Source organism: Hemiscyllium ocellatum, chromosome 6 (genome assembly GCF_020745735.1).
Source record: "Hemiscyllium ocellatum isolate sHemOce1 chromosome 6, sHemOce1.pat.X.cur, whole genome shotgun sequence".
Lineage (NCBI taxonomy): Eukaryota > Metazoa > Chordata > Chondrichthyes > Orectolobiformes > Hemiscylliidae > Hemiscyllium > Hemiscyllium ocellatum.
In genome coordinates this window covers 16,313,326-16,326,466 of record NC_083406.1, presented here as the reverse complement: position 1 = coordinate 16,326,466, position 13,141 = coordinate 16,313,326, and the positions used below count along the sequence as shown (strand labels likewise).

Below are 13,141 nucleotides of genomic sequence, written 5' to 3'. Positions count from 1 at the left end.
CTGGTGTAGCATTTGAACCCAGGCATCACAAATCAGCTGTGCAGCCATCTGAGCTAACTGACCCTGAGAAATATGTGCAGCAGCTATTTAAACCCATTAATATTTTAAGAAGCTACAGTAAAGTCTGGAAAATGCAGGTGATACAGAGTGGCAGAGGTCAAAGATGATGGTCTGGTGTGGTCTGAAATATAGATGCATGCAGAATATGGTGACTACAAAAATATTAATATTTGGCATTTGGTTCTCACTACAATAAGACACTGCACAAAGATGGAACAACATAAAGACCAAGTTTCGAGATTTTAATACAATGAAATGACAGGTGGCAATATTTCAAAATATCATGATCACCTTTTACTCTGCTGGTCACCATGAGACATTACATCATTAAATAACCATCTCAATCATTTGCTTATTGCTACCAAAACACTGTTGTGGAAGGGACCACTCACTGTCTGCTGAATGGGCCCGGTTCTGACAGTGCTGCTGAGAGTTCTAAATCAGCTGCAGACATCACAGTTTAACTAACTTGCTAAGGAGACGAGGAAGGTTCCAAAATTTCTGGTCAGAAGACGCTCAGGTGCTGTGGTCAGATAAGGATGCCTCTAATATCATGTCACTTTCATTCATTTCCATTTCTGTGAAAAGTGGGGTGTCTTCGTGATGAGCCTCGGTACTTGCTACCTTGCTCTGCTGGGGTGATGTATCCAAGGCCATGATGCCACTCTCTTCAAGGGGCTGCCTTTCCAACTCAGTATCACACTCCCTCTCCTCCCAGGAGGGGCAAATCATTTTCTTGATCGCTGGTGCCTTCATTGCAGACATGTCGAGCTCGTAGCAACCAAGTTTTTCCTTTAACTCAGTTCCTGCAATAAAAGGAACATTTTCCTCTGAGACACATGAATAAAAAACATGTGGTTTGAGTAGCTCTTTTGAAGAGCCAGTATAAGCACTGTGGACTGAATGGTCTTCTCCAGTTTGTGTGTTCCTGTTTTCTACCATTTGAAAAGACAGAAACAAACTAATTTCCAATCATGCTACCAAGCTTAGTTTGAATATTAAACAATTACTTCACTAAAGGTGTCAACAACAACATGGTTGATGTTTCAGACACCACAACTCTTCTGTAGGATAATTAGGGATGGACTATAAATACTAGCCAGGTCAGTGATGCTGACATACCAGATTGATTACAAAGTGAATGATCCCATGACATTATTTGAACTGGAGATTCTCCCAGTGCCCTGGCCAATAATAGTTCTTCAACAAATTCGAATAGTGTCTCTTTACGTTAAGTATCTCAAGACCTCTGTGGCATGCTTCGATTTACCCAGTGGAATTCTCTAGAGGTCATCCTTTTAAATTCATACTTTCCCAATGGTGCATCGTGTACTCTAGGAGCTTACCCACGACCAAGTGAAAGTAGTCTGTGATGGCCTGACAAATCTCTTCGCCTTACCTTGTACATTTGCATTTTCTAGTCTTCTACCACAACTCTTGTTTCTACAGAAATATTATTATCAGGTCTCATGAGTGCACATCAGATTGCCTTTTCTTCTGAGACAGAGGGCTGCAGGTTCAAGCCTCACTCCAGAGACTTGAACCCATCATCCAGACTGACACACTCCCACTGCAATATTGAGAGAATGCTGCAGTCAGTGGTAACTTGACGTTAACTAGAGGTTCCATCTATGTACTTCCTAAAGGAGGCAGTATTGAAGATCAAGCAGAACCTTTCTCCCTGGTGACCCATATCTACCACCTGAAATAGACTAGCTTGTCACTTAACACTTGGTTGCTGATGGGATCTTGCTGTACACAGACTGCCTGCTGAGTTTTCTGCATCACAATGACAACTACACTTCTTAAATGCGTAAGTCAAAAGCATTTTTAGGTGTCCTGAGATTGGGAAAGGCTCTATTTAAATGCAAGTCTTTGGTTTTTGAACTTGGCACTGCTTAGGAGCTTGAAGTCCAAAAGGAAAATGATGCTTTGATTAACCAAGAATAGAAAACATGGCAGTTCATAAAACTGCACAATGTTTTCTCGGTCTGTTAGAGATGAGCAGTGTCGTACTGTGGAAACAGGCCTTATAGATCGAGAGACTGGGAACCAAGCGCTAGTGCAAGAATGAAACACAGTCAGGAGTCACACAACATCAGGCTGTAGTCCAACAGGTTTATTTGAAATCACAAGTGGGCTTCACCTGACGAAGCAGCAGTGCTCCGAAAGCTTGTAATTTCAAATAAACCTGTTGGACTATAACCTGATGTCGTGTGACTTCTGACTTTGCCCACCCAAGCCCAACACTGGCACCTCCACAAAGAATAAAACAGACATTGACAATGGTTTTAAATTGTGCAGAAAGCTTTAAGGTGGTGCTTACCAATGTAGGCATCTGCACTCCCAATGTACATCTCTATGCAATGACCAAGCATCGTAACTGAAAAAGTATCATCTCTACGCAGACCCAGAGCCTGGAAAACACAAAGAAATATCAAACACAAACTGTTTCCTCCATTGGAATGAAAAAGCATTTATTTTTACTTTAAAAAAGGTAGCTCCAGTCATCAACTGGTTTAAAATGTGATTTAATAATATGGGTGTAAGTTTGAGAGAGAAGCCATAGCCGATTTAGACAGTTATCTTCCAGAGATGGAAAGATTTATTCTGTCAGGGTGGATGTAGGGAAGTGTTAATGGAAGAACTGGAACAATGGTTACACACAGACAAGTAATTCAACAGTTTACATTTTCCTTTTTTCACACTATTCACCCGGCTTCCAGCAATGTTTTGCTCAATCTTTATGCCTTTGAGAATGTTCTCATTAACTACATTTTTCATTAGCTGCAATCCATCTATCATAAGTATGTTCACAGGGCTGTTGGGAAGGGAGTTCCTAGATTTTGATTCAATGACAGTGAAAAGTTGATATAATTTCAAATCACGATTATGCATGGCTTGTAGGGGTGCAGACTGTGGGAAATGTAGTGTTTTGTGATCCTGTACTTCCCATTACACTGATTGTAAAGACAGAAGTTTTGCAAGGAGACATGATTCACTGGGTCTCTGTAGACAAATTAACCCTCCCTTCCTTCCCAGATTCAGTCTGTTCAGATTGTAATGTTCAGAGGTAGAATCAAGATCTGACAACACCCAAACTCAAAGGTTCTCTCAATGCACTTTTCACACACCATCCCTCACCCAACATCCCCACAAATAATTACACAGTAGGATCCCCTCCCTATTCCCAGGTAAGGGTAACATGCAAACACAGGGCACCACCCAGTTCCTCTTTCAATAACTTCAGACGAAATACACAAAAAAAAAATCACATCTATCAGTAAAAGGGGTTAAATAATTCGGCAGCTGGTAGATCAATTCATGGTTGTGTTTTATATCTTAAAGTTGTTCAAGCAAAGAAAAATCATACCGTATGAAAATAGTTGATGGCGCTCTCAAAGTTTCCCATGAGACTCAGCACATAACCAATAGCGGAATAGGTGCACGCATTCTGAGGAATGAGGACCAGAGCCTGGTGGTGATAGTCTAATGCTTCATCATATTTCCTAAAAAGAAAGAAAGGATTTAAAGCAAGCTTTCAGAATTATGAATGATCTTGCCTGCACAGACATACTTAATACGAAGCAAAAACTAAAGTCAAAAATGTATCACAGAATCTTACACATCAGGAGGCCACTGCATCTGTGCCAGCTCACATGTATTCTATCCCCCTGAAGCTTGGAATGTTTCCTTTCCAAGTATATACCCAATTACCCTTTAAAAGTTACTGATGAATCTGTTTCCACCACCGTTTCAGGCAATGCATTCCTGATCACAACAACTCAATGGTTTGGAACAAAAGAATTCTCAGCTTGCCTCTGGTCCTTTTGCTAATCAATCTAAAATCTGTCCCTGCCACCAGCTGAAACACTACTTGTTCAAATTCTCTTCACTAAAAAGGAGAACATCAGACTCTTCTGTTTCTTTACATAACTGAAGCCACTCAGCCCTGATACCATTCCAGCCAATTATCTCCAAACCTTGGTATCTTTCCCAAAATACATAGTCCAACATTAGACCCAATGCTCCATAAGAGAGAGTCTAGACCATTCTAATGTTCACATTTGGTAATTAGCTGCTAGTTGAAAGTAGCTAATCATGTCAGTCAAATATTAAAGAAGCAACTCAAGCAAATTAATGGCTTGATAGTTTAGTGCAGTCATGACAGTAGATGAAAATACTGTCTCTGGAAAAGTTAGATTAGATTACTTACAGTGTGGAAACAGGCCCTTCGGCCCAACAAGTCCACACCGACACGCCGAAGCGCAACCCACCCATACCCCTACATTTACCTCCTACCTAACACTACGGGCAATTTAGCATGGCCAATTCACCTGACCCGCAGGTCTTTGGACTGTGGGAGGAAACGGGAGCACCCGGAGGAAACCCACGCAGACACGGGGAGAACGTGCAAACTCCACACAGTCAGTCGCCTGAGGCGGGAACTGAACCCAGGTCCCTGGCGCTGTGAGGCAGCAGTGCTAACCACTGTGCCACCGTGATAATTTTTTATTAAAGAGGGGATTTACTTTGTGAAAAGGGATACTGTTTCCAGATATTGTTAGATGTGATTTTATTGGAAATGTCAATGACCCAAATACACAATAGGCTTCTGAGTAGTGAAACACTTGAAAGACCAGTTAATGGCTAATCACCTAACTGAGTGTTTGAGAGTGGTAAAGACAACTAGGAGAAAGTGAGGACTGCAGATGCTGGAGTACCAGAGTTGAAAAATGTCATGCTGGAAAAACACAGCAGGCCAGGCAGCATCCGAGGAGCAGGTAAAGACAAGCCAGGGAACTATAGACCAGTGAGCCTGACATCGGTGGTGGGCAAGTTGTCGGTGGGAATCCTGAGGGACAGGATATACATGTATTTGGCAAGGCGTGGGAAATCATGTCTCACAAACTTGATTGAGTTTTTTGAAGAAGTAACAAAGAGGATTGATGAGGGCAGAGCGGTGGACGTGATCTATAGGACTTCAGTAAGACGTTTGATAAAGTTCCCCATGGGAGACTGATTAGCAAGGTTAGATTTCACGGAATACAGGGAGAATTAGCCATTTGGATACAGAACTGGCTCAAAGGGAGAAGACAGAAGGTGGTGGTGGAGGGTTGTTTATCACACTGGAGGCCTGTGACCAGTGGTGTGTCACAAAGGTCGATGCTGGGTCAGCGAAGGTTACCCCTGATTACATAGGGGTTTTGATGTGATGGTCCAATGGGCTGAGATAAATGCGAGGTGCTGTATTTTTGGGAAAGCAAATCTTAGCAGGACTTATACAACTAATGGTAAGGTACGAGGGAGTGTTGCTGAACAAAGAGACCTTGGAGTGCAGGTTCATAACACCTTGAAAGTGGAGTCGCAGGTAAATAGGATAGTGAAGGCGGCGTTAGTATGCTTTCCTTTATTGGTCAGAGTATCGAGTACAGGAGTTGGGAGGTCATGTTGCGGCTGTAGAGGACATTTTTGGAATATTGCATGCAATTCATGTCTCCTTCCTATCGGAAAGGTGTTCTGAAGCTTGAGAAGGTTCAGAAAAGATTTACAAGGATGTTGCCAGGGTTGGAGGATTTGAGCTATAGGGAGAGGCTGAACAGGTTGGGGCTGTTTTCCCTAGTGTGTTGGCTAAGGGGTTACTTTATAGATGTTTATAAGATCATGAGGGGCATGGATAGGGTAAATAGGCAAAGTCTTTTCCCTGGGGTTGGGGAGTCCAGAACAAGAGGGCATAGGTTTAGGGTGATAGGGGAAAGATAGAAAAGAGACCGAAGGGGAAACTTTTTCACGCAGAGGGTGGTATGTGTATGGAATGAGCTGCCAGAGGAAGCAGTGGATGCTGGTACAATTACGGCATTTAAAAGGCATTTGGATGAGTACATGAATAGGAAGAGGGATGTGGGCCAAGTGCTGGCAAATGGGACTAGGTTATTTTAAGTTATCTGGTCAGCCTGGGTGAGTTGGACCGAAGGGTCTGTTTCTGTGCTGTACATCTCTATGATTTGATGTCTGAGAAGGTAAGAAATGGCATCACAATTCCCAATAGGGACCTGATGATCATGGCAGCCAGGACGGTGCAGAGGAGGTGCATCCCTTTCTCTGAGGGACGGTAGAGAAGGCCTTGCTGACAGACCTGGCAGCCTGGTCTGAAGTCACCACCTGGATATTGTGGCCTTTGTATGGAGCAACAACCAGCAGTACTGGAAAAAAGGTAATGACCTTCTCTGTTTCACTAAGATGGCAGTCTCTTCGCTCTGGTACCTCTCATTCAATTGGTCTGCTTTATGATGAAGGAAAGGAACTCAATCAGATTCTCTGTGACAGGTTCTCTATTGTAAACCACACGTCCATACACCACAGCATCAGAGGCAATGAAGCAAATAAACACTGACTTGTGAGGACTGAGTCTCACGTGAACACACTGTAAGGGAAATACTCACTTGAGTTTTCTACATACATGCCCTAGATTATTCATTAATGGTTCCCATTTATCAACAGTCACCTGTGAAAACAAAAACAGACAAATCCATTAATATAAGAGAGAAATTAGAAATTCTACAACGTCAGGATGTAGATACAACCACATGGACACAAAATGAGAAGGCAGTCCTTGAATTTTCAATATGAATGCAGCTCAAAACGAAACAAATGGAGAAGGGGAGGGATACACCTCCCAAATTGCCATGGTCAGTTTGATATGGCAGATTCAGTGCAGACCTAAATACATGAAGCAGCGAGTCAGTGTTGGTGAGGATCTAAAATTGGAATTTAGGCAACAAAATATGTAGATTTTTATTTCAACAAAATGGTTTCTCGATTTAGAAGAATACTACAAAATGGCCTGTAAACCATACTGCTGATTTGCAGAATTAACTTGCAGTTCAAAGATAAGAGGACAAGAAGAGTTTTCATAGGATGAATACTGACACATTAATTGACCATTTGAACTAACCTTGAACCAATACATGGCATGACAATTTACGTAAATTAGATATCCTTCTTAAAGAAAATATCATTGGATTAACTTGCTGTAAATCATGTCACCTTATTATCTGTGATTGGTCTTTCTTGTAATTAAGGCTGTACTATTTCTTACAAAACATATAAATAATGTATAATTTTCAAATGTAATTGCGCAGCTTCATCACGGAACACAGAAGCTTCAACCTCTGTGTTGTTGGATAGAATTGCGTCAAGGTACCTTAATTCAATAAACTAATGACCCTTGCTTCTCGAATAGACCACATTTGTTGATTCCTTTGACCGATCTCGAACCAAGAAGCTCCTCCCGAGGGGACATAGATCTTCATTGGCAGCTGAATATAATTTGTTAGTCACATCAAAAGGGATGGGATTGTAAAGTTTCCGGAACATCCAACTCCTTGCCGTGGTATAATTTATGCTAAAATGTCATTTTATAGTTACAGTTTGTCCTCAGGTTAAAGTGTTTAGATTACTCGTGCTGGGAAACATAGAAAGCATCTATCCAGAAGTGGGAATCTTGAATTCCAATTTAAGGCAGTATCAAAAGAGATGTTGAATATTAAACAGAGGCACCACCTGCCCTTTCACAGGTGAACACAGAAGACCCTATTCTGAAGGAGGGCAAGGCAGTTCACTATTGTCTCCTGGACATTAATATTTATCCTCAATCAATATCATAGAGTCATAGAGCTGTACAGTATGGAAATAGACCCTTCGATCCAACTCGTCTATGCAGACCAAATATCCAAAATGAATCTAGTCCTATTTGCCAGATTTGCAAGAGGGCATATTTTTAAGGTGAGAGGGGAAAGATTTAAAAGGGACCTCAGGGGCAATTTTTTCACATAGAGGGTGGTGTGTGTATGGAATGAGCTGCAAGAGGAAATGGTGGAGGCTGGTACAATTGCAACATTTAAAAAGCATCTGGATGGGTATAGGAGTAGAAGGGTTTAGAGAGATATGGGCCAAATGCTGGCAAATGGGACTAGGTTAATTAAAGATATCTGGTCGGCATGGACAAGTTAGGCTAAAAGGTCTGTTTCCATGCTGTACAATTCTATGACTAAGTGGTTTAGGATTCTGAGCAGCATTCACAGCACAAGACAGCAGTGTAGTACATTGCCAAGGTGACAACACTGACTCATACCATCACTAGTTGCATCTATACTCCATAGTAGCTGCAGGTAATGCAATGATGATCCAACTGTTAGCAAACTATTTCAGACATCTGGGTCAAAAGTCTGGAACCCCTCCCTAGTAACACTGTGCATGTTGCAGAGACGGCACCTCACCACTACCTTCTCAAGGATAGTCCGAGATGGTTAACAAATACCAACCTACTAAGTGACAATTATATCCAATGAAAGAATTAAAACAAATGTCCCCATTACCCAGACTCTCTGCCAGACCTTTCAAGGGACTTTATACGAAAATGATATATTCTCCCTTTCTGGGACACTTGGTCATCCGTCATTGTATCTTCAATACTGTGCCAAAAGGTTATGATTGTTCCACAATTACAATCTCTCAATTGTTCATTCCTAGCATACAATAATGACATAAAAAAGGAACCACTGGAAATACAAATTGTAAATGCCAGCCGATGCTTAGAGGTCAACCTTTAAAGAAACGTAGATTTCACCATTCAAGACAGTCTTAGCCAATTCAACATTAGCAGATATGCACACAACATTTCATGATGTACCTGACCTTCAAATATACCTTTGAGGAGTTCTCTGAGCACATTAGCCTGTTTATACCATAGAAACAGGCCATTCAGTCCAACCTGCCCATGCTGGCATCTGTGCACTACACAAGCTTGTCCACTCAATTTCATCTGAGCCTTTTAGTATATCCTTCATTAAATTCAAGCTTTTCCTAAACTGAAAGAGTGGGTCTTTCCCCAGTCTGGGGAAAGGTATACTGTGGGTGTTGCCCATGGGTCAGTGCAATGACCACTTCTTTTCTTGGTCTGTATTAAAATCCTAGGCTTGGCATACAGGTCACATTTGCAGATGAGACTAAATTTGAAAGTATTAATTTAGGATAGACTTCAAAAAGACAAACAGGTTGGAGGAATGGGTGGATAATTGACCAAAAAAAACATTAATGTAGGGAAGTGTGAAGAGATATCTACTTTTGGGGAGAACATGGCAAGACAATATAAGATGAATGGCACAATTCTAAAAAGGTTGCAGGAGCAGGTAGTCTTAGGGATAGATTATTGAAGTTGGCAAATAAAAGCTAAATACTGCAGATAGTAAAAATCTGAAATAAAGATAAAATATGCATGAGAAACTCAGCAGGTCTGGCATCATCTGTGGAGAGAGAAAAGAGAGTTAATGCATCGAGTTTAAGAATTCTGAAGTAGTCATATCGAACTCAACAGAATAACTGTTTCTTGCTAGACAGATGATGTCAGACTTGTTGAATTTCTCCAGCATTTTCTGCTTCATTGAAGATGGAAAGACAGGTCGTGAATGGTTAATAAGGCACACAAGATCCTGGACTTTATTAATACAGATGGAGTACAAAAGCAAGGAGGCTCTGGAGAACCTTGATAAAACATTGTGTTGCTCTCAACTGGAGTATTGTGACCACTTCTAGGCAAGGAAGTTCAGTAAGGATTAGATTAGATTAGATTACTTACAGTGTGGAAACAGGCCCTTCGGCCCAACAAGTCCACACCGACCCCCCCCGAAGCGCAACCCACCCATTCCCCTACATTTACCCCTTACCTAACACTACGGGCAATTTAGCATGGCCAATTCACCTGACCCGCACATCTTTGGACTGTGGGAGGAAACCGGAGCACCCGGAGGAAACCCACGCAGACACGGGGAGAACGTGCAAACTCCACACAGTCGCCTGAGTCGGGAATTGAACCCGGGTCTCAGGCGCTGTGAGGCAGCAGTGCATCAGTAAGGATGTGGAGAAAGTCAGGGAAAAAAAATCTATGTTCTGGTAATGAGTGAGTTCAGTTACTGAAGAAAAAAAACCTTACTGAAACTTTAACTCTGTTTCTCTCTTCACAGATGCTGCCAGACCTGTTGACTTTCTACAACACTTTCTCTCTTTACTTCAGATCTCCAGCATCTGCAATACTTTGCTTTTAATGGAGAATTTGGGCTGTTTTCCTCAGAGAAAGTTGAGAGGAAATTTTATGGAGGTGGTCAAAGTCATAATGAGTCTAAATACAAGACATGTAGGAGAAAACTGCTCCCACGGTCAGAAAGATGGGAACCAGAACACCTGAATGAAGGTGATGTGCAAAAGAACCAAAGAAGAACCTAGAAGATCCTTTTTTACACCATGTGTTGTCAGGATCTGGATAAATTGCCTGGCAACGTGATGCTGACCGACTCAATCTTTATCTTAAAGAGAATTCAATAATTACTCAGGGGAAGTAAAATGGAGGACTGTGGTCAGCAAGTGAAACTGGTTGCTTTGCTCTTACTGATACATATAACATTACAGCACAGTACAGGCCTTTGGCCCTCGATATTGTGCTGGCCTTTTATCCTACACTTAAGATCAGAATAACCTACATACCCTTCTTTGTGCTCTTTTCCATGCGCTCATCTAAGAGTCACCTAAATGTCTCTAATATATATGACTCTACTACCACTGCTGGCAGTGCATTCCACGCATCCAACACTCTGTGTAAAGAACCTACCTCTGACATCTCCCCTAAACCTTCCTCCAATTACCTTATAATTATGCCCCCTCATGAAAACGCCAAGGAAAAAGTCTCATACTATCCACTCTATCTATGCCTCTCAACATCTTGTACACCGATATCAAGTCACCTCCCATTCTTCTTCTCTCCAATGAGAAAAGTCCTAACTCCCTCAACCTTTCCTCATAAGACATGCCCTCCAATCCAGGCAGCACCCTGGTAAATCTCCTCTGCAACCTCTCTAAAGCTTCCACATCTAAAGCAACCAGAACCGAACACAATATTCCCAGTTTGATCGAACCAGGGCTCTATAAAGCTGCAACATAACCTTGTGGCTCTTAAATTCAATCCCCCTGCTAATAAAAGCCAATACACATATGCCTTCTTAACTACCCTATCAATTTGGATGGCAACTTTGAGGGATCTACGGACATGGACCCCAAGATCCCTCTGTTCCTCCACACTGCCAAGAATTCTGCCTTTAATCCTATATTCTGCATTCAAGTTCAACCTTCCAAAGTGAATAACTTCACACTTTTCCAGATAGAACTCCATGTGCCACTTATCAGCCCAGTTCTGCATCCTGTCAATGTTTTGTTACAACCTAGAACAGCCCTCCACACTACCCACAACTCCACCAACCTTACTAACCCACCCTTCCACTTCCTCTTCCAAGGCATTTACAAAAATCACAAAGGGCAGAGGTCCCAGAACCAATCCCTGTGGAACACCACTGGTAACTGAGCTCCAGACTGTATACTTTCCACTTACCACTACCCTCTGTCTTCAATGAACCAGCCAATTCTGTATCCAGACAGCCAGATATCCCTGTATCCCATGCCTCCTTACGTTCAGAACGAGCCTACCATGAGGAACCTTATCAAACACCTTGCTAAAAGTACAACCAAAGTGGGCTAGTTTGACCTGGATGGTGTCAAGCTTCTCGAGTCTTGTTGGAGCTGCACTCATCCAGGCAAGTGGAGAGTATGCTAACACACTCTTGACTTGTGCTTTGTAGATGGTGGGCATGCTTTGAGGAGCCAGGAGGCAAGTTACTCAGTGTACTATTTCTAGCCTGCCTTTGTAGCCAATCATGTGCAGTTGAATTTTGGTCAATGGATGATCAACCCTCAGGGATGTTGACTGCAAGGGGTCCAGTGATGATAATACAATTGAATGTCAAGGAGCGGGGGTGGATTATCTCTCACTGGAGATGATCACTGCATGGCATTTGTATGGGACAAATATTATTTGATTTTGCAAGATGCATGTTTGCTTAACCAGCTCTTTGAGGAAGTAACATAGCTTTGTATATAGTGGAACCTGTCGATGGTTGATTAGGTGCTACATCAAAGATCATTGCAGAAACTAAAAACTCGATGTTGAGGATAATATATTGAACAGAAAATTAGCCAACAAGGAATACAGTAGCCATAAATGTGCGACAATCATAATTGTTACACAGCTGAGAGAGACTATTTGGCCCATTGTGTCTACATTAGCTCTCTGAGTGTCAATCCCTTGCATTTCCCCCATAACTCTGCACTTTATTTCAATTTAAAGGAAGATCCTGGGTCTTTCATGCCTCAATGAAACCTGTCTCCATCACTTTTCCAGGCAGCGCATTCAAGATCCTCAGAAATCGCTGTTTGAAGTGTTTTCTCTTATCACATTTGCTTCTCTTGTGAAACACTTTTTTAAAAAAGTGTACCCTCTGGTTCTCTATTTGAAACAGTTTATCTCTATCCACTCTGTCCAGACACTTGTCATTTTGAAAGCTTTGATCCAATCTCTTCTGATCCCTCACCTCTTCGAGGAAAAACAGTCCCAGTATCTCCAACCTTTTTCATCGATAAAATGTGGAACCATTTTCATAAATCTTTTTTACACTAAGACGTTTACACAATGTGGCACCCAGAACTGTACACAGTATTCCAGCTGAGATTGATTGACCTAGCGTCTTATGTAAGTTTATCATAATCCCCAGCCCCAACTCCTGTACCCTATTTATGAAGCCTAAAGTATTGTCTGCTTTATTGAGAGCTCTCCCTACCTAACCTGTCACCTTTAATGACTTATGGACATAAACACCAAGATCTCTTTACTCCTGCACACCCTTCATAATGGGATGCCATCCTTTATGTCATTTTGCGTCTCTGCATTCTTTGTGTAAAAGTATATCACTTCCCCATCTTTTAAACTGGATTTCATTTGCAACCCATTTTCCTACTTTACCAACATGCTGATATTCTTTGAAGTACTATACGGTCCTCCTGGCAGTTTAAAATTCTCCCAAGTTTTGGGTTGTCCACAAGTATTGAAAGCATCCGTTGCACACTAAGATCTAGATGATTTATATCAGAATCTCCACTATAAAATTTCATCCAGCCCGGAAAAGAATTAACCATTAATCTG

General features: G+C 41.8%; 1 protein-coding gene across 1 annotated transcript in view; it reads right to left on the bottom strand.

Moving 5' to 3' along the window:
- Positions 1-281: 281 nt before the first annotated feature.
- Positions 282-13,141, bottom strand: part of cdc16 (cell division cycle 16 homolog (S. cerevisiae)) — a 72,508-nt gene continuing 59,648 nt past the window's right edge. Inside the window, exons 15-18 of the mRNA XM_060826485.1 lie at positions 6,504-6,565; positions 3,434-3,569; positions 2,387-2,477; positions 282-866 (exon numbers count right to left, since the gene is read on the bottom strand). Of these exons, the coding sequence (XP_060682468.1) occupies positions 577-866; positions 2,387-2,477; positions 3,434-3,569; positions 6,504-6,565 (579 nt within the window). The 3' untranslated portion in view covers positions 282-576. The remainder of the gene's footprint in view (positions 867-2,386; positions 2,478-3,433; positions 3,570-6,503; positions 6,566-13,141) is intronic.